This window comes from Mixophyes fleayi, chromosome 1 (assembly GCF_038048845.1).
Source record: "Mixophyes fleayi isolate aMixFle1 chromosome 1, aMixFle1.hap1, whole genome shotgun sequence".
NCBI classification, from domain to species: Eukaryota; Metazoa; Chordata; class Amphibia; order Anura; family Limnodynastidae; genus Mixophyes; species Mixophyes fleayi.
The window spans coordinates 459,164,369-459,178,244 of NC_134402.1; the positions used below are offsets into that span (position 1 = coordinate 459,164,369).

The 13,876-nt window shown below is 44.6% G+C and overlaps 1 protein-coding gene across 2 annotated transcripts; it reads left to right on the forward strand.

Moving 5' to 3' along the window:
- The first annotated feature begins 247 nt into the window (after nt 1-247).
- Nucleotides 248-12,047, forward strand: MYORG (myogenesis regulating glycosidase). Of its 2 annotated transcripts, XM_075187317.1 has the most exons (3): nt 248-319; nt 3,705-3,751; nt 9,684-12,047. In XM_075187317.1, the coding sequence occupies exon 3, from the start codon at nt 9,750-9,752 to the stop codon at nt 11,772-11,774; it is 2,025 nt and encodes a 674-aa protein (XP_075043418.1). In that variant the 5' UTR covers nt 248-319; nt 3,705-3,751; nt 9,684-9,749; the 3' UTR covers nt 11,775-12,047. The 2 variants fall into 2 exon arrangements, with proteins under 2 accessions (XP_075043418.1, XP_075043426.1); XM_075187325.1 differs by lacking the exons at nt 248-319; nt 3,705-3,751 and adding an exon at nt 7,556-7,801.
- Nucleotides 12,048-13,876: the final 1,829 nt, after the last annotated feature.

The following is a 13,876-nucleotide window of genomic DNA, read 5'->3' on the forward strand; positions in this document are numbered from 1 at the left end:
ATATAAATCAACAATATTGGTGTAAGCTCCATGCAACATAACTGCCAGTAGCTGCTGAGTCATAGCACATACTGTATATATATATATATAATATCACAGCTGGTGGGGGTATGAGGGGATATGAGGGGACTGTGTCAGTAACATAACACGTGTCAGTCAGTCTCAGGAACGGACTACACCTCCCAGAATGCACTGGGAGCCCGGCCCGCCCTCATCCTGACTGACAGCCCCGCTGTCCAATCAGCGGCTGCTCGTCCTGCAGAGCTGCACTTCCCGGAGCGCTGCTGGAGAGAATGCTGCGGCTGCTGCTGAGAGCCCGGTGAGTGGGTCCTGGGAGAGGGCACTGAGGAGGGTGCAGGGGGCAGTGTGTGCATGCAGATAGGGGGGGCACCGAGGTGGGTGCAGTGTGTATGCAGATAGAGGGGGCACTGGGGAGGGTGCAGGGGGCACTGAGGAGGGTGCAGGGGGCAGTGTGCATGCATATAGGGGGGGGCACCGAGGTGGGTGCAGTGTGTATGCAGATAGAGGGGGCACTGAGGTGGGTGCAGGGGGCACTGAGGAGGGTGCAGGGGGCAGTGTGTGTATGCAGATAGGGGGGGGGCACCGAGGTGGGTGCAGATAGAGGGTGCTGGGAGCCATCACATAGACCTTCTATGGCTGCTACTTATTATTGTAGTGTTATTTTGTGTCTCTATGACATCAGTCCTCAGGGATCACTGCATTACATTATATACTTAGTGTGTTTCTTGTACACATGATCTGACCTCCCCCAATACCCTGTGCGCCCCCCACCCATGTCCTGTGATACTGCTGCATGGACTTTGCACTAGGAGGTGTCATGTGTCCTCTGTCTTGTGATGTTTCCCTGCCCCATGGAGATCTGTGTCTGTCTCATCCCCCTCCCGGCTGGTGCCAGTGACTCCAAATCTCTCACCCCCTCCCGACTGGTGCCAGTGACTCCAAATCTCTCACCCCCTCCGGCTGGTGCCAATGACTCTCCAAATCTCTCACCCCCTCCAGGCTGGTGCCATTGACACTCCAAATCTCTCACCCCCTCCAGGCTGGTGCCAGTGACTCTCCAAATCTCTCACCCCCTCCCGGCTGGTGCCAGTGACTCTCCAAATCTCTCACCCCCTCCGGCTGGTGCCAGTGACTCTCCAAATCTCTCACCCCCTCCAGGCTGGTGCCAGTGACTCTCCAAATCTCTCACCCCCTCCAGGCTGGTGCCATTGACTCTCCAAATCTCTCACCCCCTCCGGCTGGTGCCAGTGACTCTCCAAATCTCTCACCCCCTCCAGGCTGGTGCCAGTGACTCTCCAAATCTCTCACCCCCTCCAGGCTGGTGCCAGTGACTCTCCAAATCTCTCACCCCCTCCAGGCTGGTGCCAGTGACTCTCCAAATCTCTCACCCCCTCCAGGCTGGTGCCAGTGACTCCAAATCTCTCACCCCCTCCAGGCTGGTGCCATTGACACTCCAAATCTCTCACCCCCTCCAGGCTGGTGCTATTGACACTCCAAATCTCTCACCCCCTCCAGGCTGGTGCCATTGACACTCCAAATCTCTCACCCCCTCCAGGCTGGTGCCAGTGACTCTCCAAATCTCTCACCCCCTCCAGGCTGGTGCCAGTGACTCTCCAAATCTCTCACCCCCTCCCGGCTGGTGCCAGTGACTTTGCTTTCTGTCCTGGTATTGCCGTGTATGTGATGTATGTTCACGCTGGTACTGACACACCAGCACATTACATGTCCTGATGTTATGTCACATATTACATACACACAGTGTACTTTATCTGTGGGGGCTGCTCCTCCCTTATCTTCTGTGGTTTTGCTGGGACAGGAGGCTGCTTGTTTTATTAACCTCTTCCTCTCCTGATCAGTCAAAAATCCACTTTTTTTTCCAATTCTGTAATGATTATGAATACTCTATGCAGCGTCACCTGATGTGACGGGATCTGTACCACGCTACTGTCTGTGCTGCTTTACTTACATGCTCCTTTTTACGTTGGTTTTTATACTTCTATTTATGACATTATAATAGACGAGGCATAAAGCCAGCTATTGGAACGCCTCGCACCACTGACACAGGCTTTTCTGAGCAGCATTAATATTTAATTGACCCCTCTGGTGGATGCCTGGTGTTTGCTGTGATGCTACATGTTGGAAAGGAAAATAATCAGGAAAACTCTGTTTTGAAAATGATCTATTGAAATATTTACTCTATAGTTACCCTAATAATTCCTTTTCTGTCATGGTGGTCTTAGCCCACTGTACATGATGTCAGCATTGCTGGTCTCTGGGCCACGGTGACATGTCTGACTCACATTTGTGGATTTTAATGTTTTCTCTTAGGATCGTGTCACATAGCAGCGATTAAATCCTGCGCTCTTCCTGCTGGGATTGCTGCAGCTTCCTCTGAGCCGAGACGCTCAGATGACTGTAGGAGTAACTCTGTGAAACTGCCGGAGTAGCTCCCCTAGATTGGACCTACCCCTCTTACAAGACTTCTGTCTCAGCCCCATCATCATCATTTCTTTATATAGCGCCACCAGTTTTGCAGCGCTGTATAGAGAATATTTGTGACTTACATCCGTCTCTGCCCCCATTGAAGCTTACAGTCTAATTTCCCTAACACACACACAGACTAGGGTCAATCTGATAGTAGCCAATTAACCTACTAGTATGTAATTTTTTAATTTTTTTTTTGGGAGTGTGGGAGGAAACGCACACAAACAGGTGGAGAACATACAAACTCCACACAGATAAGACCTTGGTCGGGAATCGAGCTCAGGCAGCGGTGCTAACCACTGAGCCACCGTGCTGTCCTGGCCTCTTGCTTGTGGTGATCTTGCTTGCAGTGTTAATGTACAGAAATATCCTTGTTGCTGCTTATAAGATGGAGGTGATGAGAGAGATGTTTCTAAAACCACATTGATAATGTACAGTAATTCCTGGGAGGTCTGTGCGTGGTGTCACCGGAGAGATGGGATGTCTGTCATCTCCGTACTCACCTTGTGTATTCTGCAGGTACATGCAGGACACATTGCTGACCTCGTCAAATCTCTCCTCCTGTGGTTATTATTATTATTATTATTATTATTATTATTATTATTATTATTATGTGCATTTTGACAGGTTACACAGAACTCTTGGGAAACCAATGTACCCTGACTCCCCAAGCAATGTTGTCCTGAAAACGCGTCACCATGATCTTTGAGCCCCCAAGGATGATCAGTTAGGACGGTATTAGGGAGATTGAAGCCCAGATTATTACAGATTTGTAGGTGATCAATATGAGGAACCTCTGAAACCTTAAACACATCCTACAGTAGGACGTTACATATCGCTGGGGTTCTGTATTACTCCCCTCTCCAGCTTCAGTAGTAGGAACGATGGGCCTGCAAGACGTAGAGGTGATGGTCTGTTATAAACTAATGTCACCACTGAACGAGGACCTGACCGAGATCAGCTGAGATTGTATAGGACGTGTAGCTCTGGACCTCTCTGGGACCCCGTATGTGCAGCTCAGGAGGATTATGTGGACTATTCTGTGCTTAAATCCTGAGTATATATTACCGTTTACTAACCTGTGATGTGTTTTGATCCTCTCCTTCTCCCTCTCTCCCTCTCTCTTTCCCCCAGTGTCACAGATAAGACGTTTACTTTCTGTATTACATGTCTGTTAATGTTTATATTTTCCCTCACAGGACCTGGTGGGATCGTCCGAGCCTTACAATTACCGGACCCCAGTTAGGTAAGGTTTGGGGAGGGGTACACTGATATTAACGCTGGACTTAGGGAAGATATTCACTGCATTATATGTAATACCTGTATTGTACCAAGGCTATAAAAGTTATTAACTTACAATCCATGACGAGGGCCTCAGTGGGCTCTCCGCGTGCTGTTATATGGAGCGGGGGACACCAAAGCCAATATGTTATATCAGAGGAGAACATGGGGCAGGCGCAGTATACGTGTAGTGTGTAGTTTATATCAGATGGTATCATGCTATTTACTATACCCTCAGACTTTATTAACTATCTCTTTATTTGCTGATATTTATAGGCTTCCATGCCTTAGAATAAACCGGAGACCCTCGTGTTATAATTGTTAATTTCACATATATTTCACTACAGAAGTACAAATAACCATTTAGGGGTCACACTTCTTGGATAGGCGAAATTAAATCGACTAAAATTATTATTTTTGTTTGTTTAATGAGAAAGATGGAACATACATAATATCTAACACAATGCTGCATAACAAAGGTTAGATACAGCAGTCATGTATCCGACTATACTGACTGAAACTCAGACCATTGTTTCCACTAGGAGATCTTCACGCCAGAGCTAATAGAGGGGGAGGAGGGTGGAGAGTCCAACCTAAAGCGATAATCTGGTTGTGAATATGACCTGGGCGGTTTCCACGCCTGGGCAACTAGGGCTTCTAGCTCCTACAATGGGGGCATTTAGATATTTAAACTCTTTCCTCCCCTCCAGATTGGGATCTGGAATTAAATCGTTCCTGCTATGTGAGCTATCTTTAGGCAGTGGCGAAAAATTAGTCCAGCTATGTTGTCCAACAGGAAGGATGATGGGAACATTCAGTGCCAACGAGCCGCCTTTATAACACCTTGCAGTGCGTGAAATCAATCGTTGTAACTTTGTGTCAGACAGGATCACATTTAGGTTACTCAAGTAGTTCTTTAGTCTTCAAAAATGTAAACTTAATATTCTCCATTGAGTGCAAAACGGTCTCTCTCCGTTTCATCATCATTTATTTATCTATACAGCACCACTAATTCCGCAGCGCTGTTTATATATATATATATATATATATATGTGACCCTTTTCCCTGTCACCCTCAGATCTTAGAATTCAAAAGTATTCGCTGAACCATTATGTTTATTGGTTCGTTTGCAAAGAGGCTTCCTGAGTATTGTTTATTGGAGACTTGAGGGGAGGGGTGAGGACACGAAGTGGGTGACTTGGACACCAGCTGATAAGACATAAAGTCTTCAGAAGTAAATGTGACGTCTTTATTGCAGTCACATCAGACACTTTACAAGCAGAGAGCTGTGACCTTGTGCAGACTGGTGCAGGGTATTATACCTGTACACAGTGTAACCATCTATACTGTTGTTTAGTTACTAATATGGGGGAATGTTCTAATTCCCTTTGACTACCCTGAGATAACAACATACATCATTGTTAGAGCCTATGTGGTGACATCGTAATCTCACCTCTCCTTATTTACCCCGACCTTTATCATTGTCCTTTAAACCTTAAGGTAAATAAGTTTGTCCGTCTGCACAAAGAATCCATCTCATCAGACCAGGGGGTAAATGTATCAAGCTGAGAGATTTCTGGCGAGTTTGAAAAGCGGAGATGTTGCCTATAGCAACCAATCAGATTCTAGCTGTCATTTTGTAGAATGTACTATATAAATGATAGCTAGAATCTGATTGGTTTTTCAAACCCGCCGGAAAACTCTCAGCTTGATACATTTACCCCCAGGTCAGTTTATGGCCCCTTCCAGCTGATTCTGAAGAGAACATAAGTGGACACAAAATATAAGAATAATATATTACTTAGTTGATACAATAAACAGTCAGTGTTGTGTCTGTGGAGTTGTCTTTCACATCTCGGCGCTCTCTGCTCAGCATTCCCAGCAGCTGTTAGTCGGGGAGTTGTTCCCTCAGACATGTGTAAGATATAATTATATAACAGTAGAGGGGCACGCTGCGCCCTGTAAGTAACCCCTCCCCAAATCTATCATTTATTGGCTCTCACATCGGGAATCCTAAGGTCACGCCCAGGGATGGGAGTGGACGGGTGATCATATTGGGAGATTTAAGGGGGAAACAAAACAAATAAGTTAGACGGTCATGGCTGTGAACAAAGGAGAGATGTCTGGGAACAGTCAAACCAAAGTATTATGTAAGGAAAACCAGTATAAACAAGACACATTAATAAGGAACATTGTATCAATATGATATTTGTGAGGTCCTCTTCCTCTTCCTCTTCCTCTTCCTCTTCCTCTTCCTCTTCCTCTTCCTCTTCCTCTTCCTCTTCCTCTTCCTCTTCCTCTTCCTCTTCTTCCTCCGCACTGTGTGAGGCATTTTAACTTATTTAACTCTTAAATTCTCCCTTAGAGCTGAGCATTAACCCTTAAGGCCTCTGTAAACTTGATCAGTAAGTCCGATGACATTAGGTCAGGAAATATCAATTCAGACTCCGCTTCCACAGTCCCAGATTTGTACATTATCTGACCTTGCACAGTGAGCAGAGACACCAGTTTGTAAGCTGCGATCAGTGTGTTATGGGACTCAACAAAATCTGAAATCTTAGCCTCCAAATGATCAGTCCTCACTTCAATATCATCAATGTCAACACGGAGTTAATTTATTGTGTGTGTGGGGGGGGGGGGGGATTGTCACAGCGCTATATTATGTGGTGGTACAGGGGACTCAGTGGGCAGACGTCTGCCCTAAGATGGGTTTCTATTAAACCTGATAATAACATTCTACCATCTACTGTATCCACCAGTCCAGTTACAGTTCACTCTCTGAAGCTGTGGTGCGGATCTACACAATGGAGCTCACAATAAAACCTCTAGTACTTGTCAACTAAGCATTTGCTCCAGATCACAATATTTAATTGTTTTGATTCTGGACTAAAATGTTATCACTTGAGATTGATATATAATTACTTGGAAAACTGTAAATGAATTTCAGCGTTAGAGGAGCTATGTAATATTTTGAATATTAAGATCCTTCACTACATCGAGAAAGAGGTGTAGATCCACAATGTACATTGCATAGAACAGAGCAGCAATAGTATTGGCAATACATAAAAAGCGTTGGTCATTTCTATCCGTGTCAATCTGAGACCCTGGGACCCCATGTGAGTGGCCGGGTTGTAGAATAATCATCTTTCTTTACCCTTAAGATCAGCCCGTATGTGGCTGTTTTACTGGACGAATCAAATGTGCCCTTTAGGGGCAGTAAGTCCATAGGGACCCATAGATACCTGCCCCATAGCTCAGTGCATGGATGAAAGGATAGTCTGATAAAAGCACTGAATAATCCGTCTCTCTTTAGCCTCAGTTTTTTTCTGCTGAGTTATTATTTTTTGTCAGAAAAGTTACTTTGTATGATTTATGTGATATTGAGTCTGCATTTAGCTGCGTTCCAGATGCGGGATGCAGCTATCGCAGGGTTTAAAGAGCATTGATAATCTGGGTTCTTATCCCCTCATCCTTTTTTGTGTATATGAAGTTATCCGCTGCTTTCATTAATAGTAAACGTTTGTCAGAGGGGGGGGGGGGGTCTCATGCTTGTAATTGTGAACTAGAAGTTTAATGTGATTATTATGAAGGGTTAATGCACAGTCTGAGCATTGCGATGCTGAATGTTACTGTGTCTGGGTGCGATGGGCAAGCAGCCTGCTCCCCCTCCCCGGCTCTGGGTATAAATAGCCCCGTTTGTGTTTGGCACATTGGAGCCGGTTTCACAACTCCTGAGAGAGCCTGGAATCAGATGACTTTTCTGGCAGATGAGCCTGTTCCTCCCCACGTCGTGCCCAGTGCCAACAGGGCGGCAGCTTAAAGCAGTCAGTCCTGTACGGGAAGATATACACAGGCTGCTTATAAGGACAGATCTGACCACAGTGTTTGTCACCAGTGCGAGCTATTGTCCTCTGGCTGCCTTTAGTTGTCTTTACTAGATGTGCAGACAGGAAGACACGTCCCTCTACGACCCCTCGAGATCATCACAGCCTTACACTAAATACCTCCAGCTCCTGTAAGTTTCTGACACTGACGTACATGATTGTTAATCTTACTTTTATAGGAAGCAAATGACATTGTAATTCAAATCTTTTTAAATAAACAGTGCAATATATGTAAGGTAGTATAGTACATATACAATTCTCTATTGTTTGGTAGCTTGTGTGGCTAGAGGATGTATTATGACCATTTGATGTTTGTTGCATTCAAGCTATATTGCAGCCATGGCTGCGTTAATTACCAGTAAGAGGCGACAATTAGATTATTGAGGGGTTTTGTGCGACGGAAACTTTTGCGTGAACTATTTATATTAAGAAACAAAAGTTTTGCTGTATATATTTCGTGTCTATATTTTTAACGATACTAAATATTTATTGTTCTATATATTGTTCCTTTGATGTCTGATCCTGACTCCGGTGCCGTTGTTCTGGAATCTAATCCCGCTCCATGATCTGTTTGGCCGGTCTAAGTCTTAGCGACTCCATTCTTACAGGAATCGTTAGAGTATCCTGGAAGCACAAGGTGTCAGCCTTGAAAATGTTGGTGTTATAGGACCACTAAACATAAAAGGTTTTTCAGGTAGAGGAACTGATTACAGCTCATGTTGCTCACCACACCTCCTGCTCCTAGTTCCGTGCATGGGCCCATCGGAAGTCCCGATGAGGAAACACTGTTTCCTCTTCTTCAGCTGTCACTCATCCTCCTTTCTGTGAGAACAAGCTTCCCGGACCCCTTTCTGATCCCTAAATCAGGACAGGGCTTTGGGGAATGAGACCTTGACACTGGGGCCCATTATTGGTGGGCCCCATACAGGAACGGCCCCATACTTTGAAGAGCAGGAAAGTCAGGGTTAGCGATGGTTATTCATCTGCAATGAATACAGTTTTGTTGTGAGTGACCCGTTTTATTCCTAGTTGACGTTCTCACATTATACCCCATTCATACTGCACCAAAATCCCAGGTTTTTTCCGGGGCGAGCTCAAACGACCCGGGTCTTGGTGCAGTATGAATGGTACAAGTCAAAAATCCCGGGTCTAAAAACCCGGGTCTTCAACCCGGGATTTATCGAGGGGTAATTCCCGGGTCGGACCCGGGTTGCCTGCACTATGAATGGTGCAAGCCGGGTTTTTCAACCCGGGTTGCACAGAAAACAAGCTGATTGGCTGTCTGCCTGTCTCTGGCAGACAGCCAGTCACCTTGTCACCTTTTAATGACATCACCATTTTTCAGCCAATGAAAACTGTTCTGGTGATGACTGACTCCCACAAATTGCCAGGGCACAGACTTGTGCAGTATGAATGGGGTCAACCCGGGAAATTCCCGGGTCCGAGGTGCAGTATGAATGGTGTTTCTGAGCTGGGACGCTCCGAGCCCCGGCAAAAACCCGGCTTGAAAAACCCGGGATATTGCCGGGGCGGCAGTATGAAAGTGGTATTATGTGGTGTTCCCGCTGACCATATGGTTATATTGTATTCCCGATTAACGAACCATTTCCGGACAACAATACTGATGTTTCAACTTTCACCTAAGGTCTGTTCTTTCATTCTGTCTGTCCTGTTTAATCAGGGGAACGAACAGACTTTTATCTGCTCTGCCAATAGATGAATATAGAATAACGAGTGATATATATTCTTTCAGTGTATTTACCATTCATTGATCCCTACAAAGCATAACCCGCTGAACACTCCAGATATTTACGTATTTGTGCAATACTTTGTTTCTTGTTGTTTTTTCCACTAACTCATTATTGTTCCTCTGTGTATCCAACATTTACAAAGCCGTGTGTGCTACATTTACATAGACTAATATAGTTATTGACGTAAGTTGCTTGTTCGAGAGGCTGCCCCAAGGCAGCTGGGAAATGCCATGTGACTGAGATCTCCTTTTTTTATTTCTAGGCATGACGTATCCATCACATTGACAGTAATTCCTAAGAAATAGACTCGAGACCGTCCTCCAGCATCATGTACACCTTCCTGCCGGAGAACATCACCCCGGTCAAGCAGAAGGTCTCGAAGGAGCAGAAGCCGTTGATTGGTGCCATCTTCCTGGGAGTTATACTGGTCATCGGTGCCATCATTTCTTGGTGCTACTACTCCATCTCCCTCCGGAAAGCTGATTATCTGAAGACTGAGCTGCTGTATTTGAAGAAGGATGGATTCATTATACACAACCACCAGGGAAAAGTAGTCTTCAGGATGGCTTTTCAGTCCGGCGTCCTAAATTTAGATTCTTGCGCCAAGTATGGAGAAATTTTATCTTGTGCCAGATCAGACAAGGGACAACTTAATTTTTTTGTTCAGACAATCAAAAAGGATAAAGACACCGTCATGTGCTACCGGGTGCGTTGGGAGGAGTTTGTGGCCAATACGGCGATCCAGCACACCATGTATTGGGATAATGCTTACTGGTATGGTGGGGCCGAAATGGGAACACAGCACTGGCCGATTAAGCTGTCTGGATACCAAGAACCTAAACCCTTCATAACCGGTGATGTCTATTCATTTAGAGATGACTTTGGTGGAATTCTGGAAAGCTACTGGTTGTCATCCAACGCAACAGCTATTAAAATTAACGCCTCTGTTCCCTTCCATCTTGGGTGGAACAGTACTGAGAAGGTATTCTTCTTTGAAGCAAGATATAAAGATTCCCCGTACAAGCCCCCCCCTGGAAAGCAGCCCTTTCCCGAGCTAAGCTACAGAGTGTGTGTGGGTTCCGATGTGACCTCCATCCATAAGTACATGGTGAGGAGATACTTCAACAAACCCAGCAGGATACCTTCAGAACGTGCCTTCAAGTATCCAATTTGGTCAACGTGGGCTCTGTACAAAACGAAGATCGATCAGGAGAAGCTGCTGAATTTCACGGAAAGTATAAAGAAATACCATTTTAATTATAGTCATATAGAAATAGATGACATGTACACAAGTTATTATGGTGATTTTGACTTTGATCCAGTCAAGTTTCCTGACGCTACCGACATGTTCAAAAAGTTGAAGGAAGATGGGTTCAAAATAACGTTATGGATTCATCCTTTTGTCAACTACAACTCTTCCAACTTTGGAGTTGGCATAGAACGGGGTCTCTTTGTGAAGGAACCCAGTGGACGATTGCCTGCAATGGTTCAGTGGTGGAATGGGATTGGAGCTATCCTCGATTTTACTAACCCCAGCACAAAAGAATGGTTTCAGAGTAACCTGAGACGGCTTAGAGCAAAGTATGGCATTTCATCGTTTAAGTTTGATGCCGGGGAAACCAGTTATCTTCCAAAACAGTTCAGTACGTTTCAGTCGTTGTCGGATCCCAATATGTTCAGTAGGAGGTATACGGAAATGGCTGATCAGTTTTATGACCTTGCCGAGCTAAGAGTTGGTTATCAGTCTCAAAACATTTCGTGTTTTTTCAGAATCATAGACCGGGATTCGGTTTGGGGATATGAGCTGGGTTTAAGGTCTCTCATCCCTACAGTCCTCACCATCAGTATGCTTGGATATCCCTTTATCTTGCCGGATATGATTGGTGGGAACACCATGACTACCTTTACGAAAGATATGAAAGAGCTTTACATCCGGTGGTTGGAGGTCTCTGCCTTCATGCCCTCCATGCAGTTCTCTGTGCCACCCTGGCTCTTTGATAAGGAAGTGATTGAAATCGCTCAGAAGTTTACCCGAATCCACGAGTCCTTGGTGGCTCCTCTATTGCTGGAACTTGCTGGGGAAGTAACAGACACTGGAGATCCCATCATTCGACCCATCTGGTGGATCTCTCCGAACGATGAAGCTGCACATAAAATAGATTCTCAGTTCCTTATAGGAGACACGTTAATGGTGGCCCCTGTTCTGGAGCCCGGGAAACAGGAACGTGATGTCTACCTTCCTGCCGGCAAGTGGCGTAGCTACAAAGGAGAACTCTACCAAAGGACTCCCATACTCCTGACGGACTATCCAGTAGATTTGGATGAAGTGGCCTATTTCACTTGGGTGTCTTAATTAATACTTTCTGTTATTAGAGGTAACTCCATCACGAATAATAGTACAGCATAATGAGTTTGCACCAGCATATAATTTTATAGCAGAGTATTAATCTTGTATGTCTCCGGCCCATCCTCAAATAACACTACCAGGCCATGGCGTAAGGGTATCCCTGTTTCTGGTGGTTACATGTGTAATCGGGGAGATCAATGTGAATATTGTAGTATTGTTAGTTTTACATTTGTCATCTCTTCTAGTGATCGTATTTGATTACTGACACATAGAAACAAAGATATCTTGGTATTGTCCTGTTAATAAATTCACCTATTGTTTTCTTGTCCGGTGACCGGGGCAGTAACATGCTTTATAGAGTAGACGAATATACGACATCACATGGCTTTGTTTATGAACAAGATACTTTATGCTTTAGTGTTACACAGATCTGGGGGTATATGTATTAATCTGTGATACTATCAAATGCCCGATATTCAGCGACTTTACAGGGCAAATTTAAAACGGCAATGTGTTTAAAGGCAAGTATTGTCTTTAAACATATTGCCCGGCAAAGTTGCAAAATATCAGCGAATTGCAGATAAATACAAATACCCCGGTCTGTTAGTTTTATTTGAGGAGGGTCTGAAGCAACACACTGACGTCTGTGTTCTGCAGATTGTTGATTAGGGACAGTCGGACTCATGCACTTTATCTTATGGTTCGGGCAGAGCGGATTCCCAAAAACAAAGTGACTCCCCTTATAACTGAATCTTACCCCTACCATAGCTGTCCTGGGACACTTGTCCTTCTTACTAGGTGAGAAGGACACATGGAAGGTGTATATGGCTTGTTTTGTTGCCGGCTGCTCTCTCGGCAGTAGGATAAAGAAGAGTATACAGAGTCTGTGGGTGTGGGCTCACTATGAGGATACTAGGGGTGGGCACTTTGTTTAATTGGGATAATTACATGCAGAAGCCACCTCGTCAATCAACTTCCCTGTAACTTCATTCATGTGACTTCCCTATGGGACAAACCAAATGAGTTAATTAGTGCTCCCGGGATCCTCATCCCAGTAATTAGCAGACTCCTGTCACTGAAACCCACAGACCGCTCCTACGCTATTAATGTGCCTTGTTGTTTGTCTGCACTGTACACTGATGCTGCGTGTCACACGCTCACATGCGTGTCACACGCTCACATGCGTGTGACACGCTGGCACGTTCTATCCCTGCTCTCTGCACAGCCTGTAAAATTGTGAAGATTTGATTTTTTTATTTTTTTTTTGCCTCTGATATCAGTATTTAAGCTCCATAAATCAGTGTGAATAGATAGGTTCAGACCTTGGAGAATGTACTTCATAGCTTTGATGTGTTTATGGCTGCAATACATCACCATGCACAAGTACTTATTCACTTGAGTTGGAAAATGCAGTGGCTACTTAATGATAATTTGTAAGCCGAAAGCTGAACTTAAGTCTGCTCCATCTATAAGCCATATGGTGCCGTGTCATTCTGTACAAGGCGTATGTAGCGTTTATTGGTGAGATTGTGGAAGATATGATGAACGGTATAGGAGATTATAGTTTATTATATGCCAGAGATCATCTTTTATTTTGTTCTGCTATCCATGAAACTAGTACCCTGTATTTTGTGGTTGGATTTTATCTGAACATATGCTATTTTATTTTTTTTAATGTACTATTTTAATTCCCCCAATGTAGGCAGAGCTCACACCAGATACTTTTGTAACAACACAACTCTGCCGCTGCTAAGTGAGTCCTTCGCCGTCCGCATCCATTAAAATATTACCGCGCTTTCTGACCGTGAGCGTCCTACGTATATATTGTACGGCCAGAGAGTCTGTTTCTGATCATTAACCTTTAACAAGCGCCCATCACCTTTTCTCGGCAGGCGATACTGTCTCTTAAATATATGCGCTGGGTTTTTTGTCGAGCACAGACGACTCATTATGACCGAATGTTGATTGTGCAATAATTTTTGTTGAAGGTCACTAAAAAGCTGCAATAATTAAAGAGAACCTATATATTTTGTTTAAAAAGTTATAAACAAACACCTTCCCTTGTATAACTATTACCCATCTTTAGCATAGAACACATATTAGGTATA

What these genes read in the sequence shown, in the direction of transcription:
- MYORG (XM_075187317.1), top strand. Translation starts at nt 9,750, where the DNA reads ATGTACACCTTCCTGCCGGAGAACATCACCCCGGTCAAGCAGAAGGTC.